The sequence below is a fragment of the Stenella coeruleoalba genome (genome assembly GCF_951394435.1).
Source record: "Stenella coeruleoalba genome assembly, chromosome: 19".
Lineage (NCBI taxonomy): Eukaryota > Metazoa > Chordata > Mammalia > Artiodactyla > Delphinidae > Stenella > Stenella coeruleoalba.
Window position 1 is genome coordinate 29,974,038 of NC_137165.1, and position 8,113 is coordinate 29,982,150.

The window sequence follows — 8,113 nt, forward strand, 5'->3', positions numbered from 1 at the left end:
CAGCCAGACGGAGCTAGAAAGGCCCGTCTGGTAGAAGAATTCCCCCAAGTGTCATTAGGCAAAAGTGAGGCGGCTTCTCTTGGGGAGCGGGATGCAGGCAGCGCCTCTGAGGCCAGGCCTGTGGCAGGGCGAGCTGGGTGCTGTGGCCTGCTGCCTGTCGTGTGTACCTCTGTGTGGCTTCACCCTGGGTTGTGGGGGTCACGGCGCTAAGCAGAAGGCGAACGTCAGCCCAGAATGAGTCAGCCGTGAAGTCCCTGTTCAGCTTGTGCCTTTCTTGCCTTTCTAGGTCTGACTTTGTGACCCTGCCGTTCCAGGGAGCAGAGGTCCTTCTGGACAGCGTGATGCCCCTGTCAGGTAACGGGGGGGGCCTCTGGCTTGGGGGGGTGCAGGCAGGTGTTGAAAGTAGGTCTTCCTCTTTGAGACCCTCGTTCTCACCTACAGGGCTTAAGCGCAAACAGATTGCTGCCACTCTTCCAATGGAATAGGTCTGGGCGGAAGCCTGAGAACTCGCATTTCTAACGAGTTCTGCAGCGATGCCAGTACTGCTGGTCCGTGGACCACCCTTTCAGGTCCACTGTTCTAGACTCTGCCCAGGCCTCCAGCTTTGAGAGGCTTCCGGCTTCCAACAGAGGCACCTACCAGAACATGGCTCATAAGACGTTCCCAGACCTTAATCCTGCCCCTCCCGTCCTCACTGCCTCTCGCCTTGGGTATGTCCTTGTACAAGGACGTGACCTGTATAACCTGACAAAGAATGTGGTCTGCGTGCCCTGCCCACTTAGAGTCACTGCCTGAATTGGGCTGTGTGGCCAGCTGCCTCAATCTGAATTCCACCTGCATCGCTCTGGGAGCTGGTTGACCTTTGGCCACTGGCCTGTGTCTCCGTGCTCTCGCCTGTAAAGCGTGTTCTTGATTTGGTGTGAGAACACATACAACGTGCTCAGTCCACATGGCCCCCAAATAAGCGGTGGCGGTGGTATTTCCGCTGAAGGCAGAGTTTCTGTCCCTTTGGCCCTCCGTCCCCCAGCGGTTGGCATGCAGCAGGCACCCCGAGTGTACCCACTTGGAGCCCCGGGGAGGCCTGGGGCTCTGAACCTGGCGTAGGTGTGGCTACGCCCCATGGAGTTCTTAAGTCCACGGGAGTGTGTGAAGTCTTCTGCTTGGAAAACACCTGCAAGCTGTGTGAGTGACGAGTGCCTCGCCTCAGTGAGAGTCTAAATGCTGCTTTTCCTTCTAAAGATGATGACCACTTCTCACCTGAGGCGGATGCAGCTATGAGTGAGATGACAGGCAATGCAGCACTGCTGGCTCAGGTGTGTGGCTGGTGGGGGGGGGGCGGGGGCGGGGGGCAGGCCGGACAGGGTCTGTCTCAGGAGCCTCCTCCCTGGCATCTGCAGTCCCTCCCGGCCTCGCCTAACTCTCCGGGCTTCTTGGGAACTGACTTTTCGGTGCCTGCTTTCCTGTGCCTCACACCCCGGGTTGGCCAGCAGTCTCTAAGGAGAGGTGCATGGGGTAGCTTTTAAACATGGTGTGGAGGGTTTTGTTTTTGTTTTTTTTTTCAGGTGACGAGGTATAGTCCAACCGGCCTTCCTCTGATTCAGCTCTGGAGTGTGATTGGAGATGAAGTGAGTTCTGTCCTTCTTTCCCTTTTAACGCCCAGAGACGCTGTTGGTGGCCACAGTTGGGAGTAATGCTAGTGTCATCTTAGTGGGTAGAGGCCGGAGGTGCTGCTAAACGTCCTACAGTGCACGTGACAGTCCCCACAGCGGAATGTCCGTGAGCCTTCCTGGACCTTGTCCGTTTGGGTTTTCTCCTTCATCTCCTGGTACTAAAGCCTAGATTTCCTCAGCCTATTGGAAAGGCTGTTTGCATGCCGACAGAACCTGTAAGTGAATCCCCTGTTGGCCCAGAAGATGAATCAAATTTCCACCCCATGACTCAGGCGCCTGCTGTGAGGGGGGAACCCACGCTGGCTTGGGAAGTGGTCCCTGGTGCCGTGGCCATGCTCTCCAGAGACCTTTCTCTCCTAGGTGGTGTTGATAAACCGGTCGCTGGTGGAGCGAGGACTTGCTCAGTGGGTGGACAGCTATTACTCGAGCCTCTGACCCCCTCCCCACGCCGCTTCTGGAGTCTTTTTTGCACTGTTGAAGTTGGGCTTGGTACTCAAGGCAAAGACTTTACATCAGAATTACAAACATTTGTCCTCCCCCGAAAGTCCTTTCTTTCTGTACTGTAGTCATGTTGAGATGTTCCGTCTCTGAGACAAGGAAAGAACTGTGGGTTCTTTTCAAAGCCATAGGATGGCGCGTAACAAGCCAGTTGGCTAAACCTGGTTGCAAGCTGTTTATTTAAAACAAAAGCGGAAGGAAAACGGTCTCAACCAGGTTGTCCTGCCCCCCCTCCATTATTCCTATTTCCTCCGCTACCCAGACCCAAGCCCCTGTGGCAGACGGGCCAGGGGAGGTGTCGCTTGCTTGTGGGGAAGGGTTTCTTTTACCTTCAGAGTCTATCTTCAGGGAGCAAGACACGAACTGACTGATGGGCATCGATCACTTGTACAGCTTACAAATGAATTTATGATATTTAACCGTTTTTTATAAATTCCGTCTAGGTCTCTAAGAAGGCAGACTTTTTAATGCATCTGTAAATACAAAGCAATCATACCTCCAGCCTCGGTCAGTGGGAGAGGGGGGAACTGTTGTCTTGCCAATCCTGTTGTAATTTGTAACCATTTTCTATTTGTGCAAACTCTGTAAATATGTTTAAAAAAATGTAATTATTTTGTACAAGATACACTGGAGAACAAAGGGAACCCACGATTTTTCCACATCCCATGTTGTCTGTGAGCAGAAGTTACTTGTGCCGGCTACCGCTGCCCGTCCCAGCTCCCATCGCATCCTGCATACCTGACAGGGTGACTGTATGGTATAGGTGTGATCCGGGGATTTTTGTTTTTGTTTATTTTCTGTACAAATTTGTTTAAAAAAAAAGAAAAGAAAAAAAAGCAGCTCATTGAATTACCTTGCAGTGGTGTGTGTTTGATTCTTTTTTAGACTGCATTCAGCACTGTGCAGTTTAAATAACTTAAGCTTATATAAATCTCAAATTGTATACCTTGTAACTTTGAGTCCATTTTTTTCCATGGTGAAAAAGGGGAGTGAAGGATGGTTGTAAGTGTGATGGGCTGTAGGGTCCCAACTAAACTAGGAGACCCATGGCTCCTTTGAAGACAGTTTAGCCAGAAATCTCCGTCTGGTATTTTCCCTGCCTTTGCCCCACACGGTGGGAGCCAGGCTTCCTCTGGCTTCCCCCAGTGACGGTCTCAAATAGCCAGGCTTGAGTTTAAAGCACTGGTTTCCCCAATTCTTTGTGCATTCCTGATAGATCTGTGAAGTTATTTAAGGTACTGTAGTGCTAAGAATGATATAAAAAAAATACATTTACATGGTGAGAGCAGAGCTAAGTCTTGATCCAGGGGCCCCGCCTCTTAAAGGTAGGTCCAGGCCTCTGTGCCTCTGGGCTTGCCCACCCCTCCAGGGGTCTCTGGGGAGCTGAGATAGCCCTGGGGTCCTTCACACTGAAGGCATCCTTCTGCAGAGCTGCAGCCACTCTCCCAAGCTGTGAGGACCAAGTGGTTAAAATAAAAGCCTCAATTTCCCTCATCTGTGGGATCAGATAATGGTACCAACCTTGTAAGGCAATGAAATGAAATGGAAGTGTTGGGTTGGCCAAAAAGTTCGTTTGGGTCTTTTTCTGTAGGGTGTTACGGGAAGACCCGAATGAACTTTCTGGCCAACCGGATATCTCTGCTTGCACAGAGCTTGGCCCACTGCCAGCTCTCATGTGGTCTTACCTGCCAACAGCCCTAAGTCCCAGCAGCAGTTGGGTGTGACTTCGGCCAAGGCGGATTATACTCAGGTCTCAGCTTTGTTCCCTACAGTTTGCATCACTGGAACAGGAAAGGGTGTATGGGAGCCTTCAAGCTAGTTTGAGGAGGGTTCACAAAGCTGGGTGTGTGGGTTTGGTCTCTATCTTTGCGAGCCATGGAGGGGTTTTGAAGGTGGGAACCACGTGATTCTGGTGCAGGAAGGAGGATGGGCGAGGTGAAGGAGCAGAGACCAAAGCCAGGGTGGTCCAGCCGAGACAGGCTTCCTCTGGGGTGGCTCTTGGTCTGACAAATGACGGGGTCAGGGTCCTTGGCTAAGGCCCCAGGACGGGGTAGGGGAGGCCGTGGGGATGCGGAGGTGGGCTGTGCTTGGTGTCTCGGGTTTTAACCTTCAGGGGTGGAATATTGGAGGGAAGGTGAGTTGGAAGTTGCGGAAAGGCATGTACTCTTCGGATGAACACTTCTTAGATTGCTGTGGGCCTTTGATTAATTGCCAGAGTTCTGAAAACGTTGAGTTTGACCATTTTGCCGGTAATCTTGTTGCTTTTACAGAGGAGCGGGTTTCCGGTTTTACAGAGGTGCTTATTCCACCCGGCCAGACGACGACCCTCCGGGCGAGTACATTTTTGATATGTTCTTTGAATTACCTGTGGGCCATCCAGGGGCCAGCTGAAGTGTGAACTTGACCTCTTGGGAGAAGCCGGGGCTGGAGAAGGGTGTAAGGGAGAGGTGGGTGGCTGAGCACGGGAGCTAGAGCATCCAGCCTGTTCTCGTTGCAGGTGTTTGTGTGCATTGGAGCCCTGTTGGGTACGGGTGGAGTGACCAGACCTCGTGGGGTGTCAGCGTGGAGGCTGGGTTCTGGGGTTACTGCTGCACCTTGTACAGCCTAGAGGTGGCACCTAACCACTGCAAGCTGAAGATCGAACAAGGTTTAGCTGGAGAACTTCCTGTCAGACGCCGTGCTTTTTTACAGGTAATACTTATTAGTCTCATGACAACCCAGCGAGGCAGGGCCTGATGCCACAGGTAGAAGACTGAGACTAGACCAGTTTGCGGATGGAGTGGAGCTGAGGCTCAAAGCCAGGTTCTCAACCACGACTGCTCTGCAACAGCATGAGGATCATGCCTTGTGCCGTTTCCCCGAACACACACCGCAGTGGCTGATGGACCAGCCCACGGGAAAGCTGTGGAACTGAGAATTGGAAAAGCGCTGGCAGGAGAGATCCATCATTTTGCCTATTTTTATGTAAACAAGTCCAGGAGAAACTTGGCAGCATCTAGGCCAGAGAGTGAACATTTTTAACTCTATGATGATCAGAAAGTAAGACTAAGAGTCCGTGAACAAGTCCACATAAAGGATGTGGACAGAAAATTGAAAACCCAGGCCCGTTTCAGGACCAGTGCCGTCCAGTAGACATAGTTTAAATTTTTAGGAGCCTCAGTAAAAAGGAAAAAGCAGATGAAATTAATAATAGTTTAACCCGTTTTTCCATCATGTAATGGACTTTAGAAATACTGAGATAGTTTACAGTGTTTTTATACTAAGTTTGGAATCCCACGTGTGTATTTTACACTCCAGCCTGTGGGTTCAGACTCACAGTAGCACAGGTGCTCCACAGCTACAGGTGGCTGGAGGCTGCCAGTCTGTACAGCTCAGGACTGGACTCTTCCATTGGTCACCATCACACCAGTACTAACAGCCTCATGGATATGTTTTTACTCAAAAAGTTCTAGGGCTTCCCTGGTGGCGCAGTGATTGAGAGTCCACCTGCCGATGCAGGGGACACGTGTTCGTGCCCCGGTCCGGGAAGATCCCCCATGCCGCGGAGCGGCCGGGCCCGTGAGCCCTGGCCGCTGAGCCTGTGCGTCGGAGCCTGTGCTCCGCAACAGGAGAGGCCACAGCAGTGAGAGGCCCGTGTACTGCAAAAAAAAAAAAGTTCTAGATTCTTTTTTGCATTTATTTCTCCAGATGAACTTTAGAATGATTTTTGGGGGGAGGGGATCATGGAAAACGTTCTATCACATTTGAAAATAACGCATATTGTTGGTTTGGTATAAAGTGTTATGTACTCTATCAAATTCAACTTGTAAATTATTTAAATCTTCTTCTTTTTTGCTGTCTCCCTCCACCACCACCCCCCCTTTTTTTTTGCCTATACTATCTGTCCATTTCTAAGAAAAGTACATTAAAGGATTGTATATTGGTATTATCATGTTTTCCTGTTTTTCCTCGACAGCTTCTTTTTATAGGTTGGTTGAAGCTTAGTTTTAAAAAGCTCACGGGAATTCCCAGGTGGTCCAGTGGTTAGGATTCTGGGCTTTCACTGCTGTAACCAGGTTTAATCCCTAGTCAGGGAACTGAGATCCTGCAAGCCACGTGGTGCGGCCAAAAAATAAAATGTCTTCCTGTTTGGTTCTTCTTGTTTTGAACTTATATTCAAAACAAAAGCATCTTTTCTCTGTCGCTTTACAGGAGGTAGGTGGTTTGTAAACAGCACATTGCTAGAATTTTTTTTTTTTTTGGCGAAATCTGGAAAGTCAATATAACTTGTTGATTGTGATCACTGTTGCAATATTATTTGTCATTTATTTGTCCTATTATGTTTTCTAACTGGCTCTTTTTTTGCTTTCATCATTATTTGTCAGAAGTTTTCCCTGTAGTAAGTTGGCATTCAGCATCTTGATTCTATGTTATCAGTGGATTTCAGTTATCCACTTTCTCCCTGAATAAGAAGAAACTCAGCAGAATGTCAGATTTTTGCCTTTTCTACAAGTGCACGCGCGCGCACACACACACACACACACACACACACACACACACACACACTGTCTCCTGGGTTTTGTTGAAATCATCTAGAATTCAGTTCAGGATTACAAACTTTTCACGTATGCCTCTATCTCAGGAATCTTTCAATGGTGATATTGAACTTCAATCACGTTATCAAGAAAGTTTTTGGTCCAACTCCCTATTGGGAGCTCTGTTTGCTCACCTGTTTCTTATATACCTCTTCCCAAGTTCTTTATTTTGATTCACTTCTATCTGTTGTGTTTCTTTTGAGTTTTTTTGTTTTCTGAACAGCTATGAATCCTTGCATGTATGAATCCTGTCTTTTTGTCCTGACACACCAGTGTTTGTCAGGCTGAGCATTTCTGCTGGAGTGGACACCTTATTGCCAAAAACTCCACCCGCTCTCCCCCCTGCACACAGTAGGATTGCACATATTGGCACTTGGGCATCTCAGCAAAAGGTGGGTCGAGGTGGCCTTTGTCCCAGGGCAGATGCTTCAAGAGCCAGCGTGTGACTCACTGGGCCTCTCCCTCTGGCCCAGCGTCCACCGAGTTCCAAATGGAGACTAGTCCATGTGCCTGGGTCCCGGCATGAAGATGGTGTAGGACAGAGCTGCAGCCAGCCCAAGACGGGGTGTGGTGTACAAAGCAGGTCTGGCGTGAGTCACGAGGTCTGGGCGTCTCATGTGGCCCATCCTAGCTTGTCCTGAGCAACAGAACCATTCTGGGTCCCAGACTTTCCTCTGAGGACTCCAAGCTCTGGCCGTGGCCTTGGAGCAAGTTCCTTGCCCTCTGTGTCTCCTTAACCGAATTAGACGAGCACAGAGGTACTTGCCAGGTTTGATTTTAGACTGGTGTGTAAGGGCCTTCCTGGAGACTCCTCTTAATGAGGCCGACTTATTTTGTATTTTTACAAAGCAGATGATCTAGGAGAGATCTTGGCTCTTCGTTGCTAGCAATAGGCCCCCCTGACATCTGGTGGCGACAGACGGCGTGTGAGAAGCTGGGGAAGGCAACCACCTCCTACCTCGACCAGGGATGGGTTTCTCAGCTCTCCCGGCCCCCCTGACTTGGTGAAGGGCAGGAGCTCTACCTATTTCCACTGGTCTCTTCCTCTCCATTGAGTGCCTGCCGTATGCCAGGCATCCTGCTTAGAGGGCTGCAAGGATGGGGCGCACTCTGGCCCTTTAAGAAGCATCTCTGTTTGGGAGGTGGGCTCCGTGAGGTCTGCACAGATGGTGCTTTGCTGTGGAGCTGCCTTCCCTCACTTCCTATGGGATCCTGGCAACCACTGGTTGAGGTGGGCACCCGGGGCTCAGAATCAGCAGAGCTGGACTTGAACCCAAGCCTTCCAGACTTGCCTGCTTTTCCCTGCATGCAGTACCTCTGCTTCACTTTATGGAGCCAAAGGAGCCATGTGGACGAGGACGAGTGAGGCCA

General features: G+C 50.2%; 1 protein-coding gene across 2 annotated transcripts in view; it reads left to right on the forward strand.

Moving 5' to 3' along the window:
• The window catches only part of AKAP1 (A-kinase anchoring protein 1), a 32,589-nt gene extending 29,154 nt beyond the window's left edge, over positions 1 to 3,435 (forward strand). For both annotated transcript variants that reach the window (XM_079903964.1, XM_079903965.1), the window contains exons 8-11: positions 287 to 354; positions 1,240 to 1,313; positions 1,563 to 1,625; positions 2,031 to 3,435. In XM_079903964.1, coding sequence (XP_079760090.1) covers positions 287 to 354; positions 1,240 to 1,313; positions 1,563 to 1,625; positions 2,031 to 2,105 — 280 coding nt within the window. In that variant the 3' untranslated portion in view covers positions 2,106 to 3,435. The remainder of the gene's footprint in view (positions 1 to 286; positions 355 to 1,239; positions 1,314 to 1,562; positions 1,626 to 2,030) is intronic.
• The last annotated feature ends 4,678 nt before the right edge of the window (positions 3,436 to 8,113 follow it).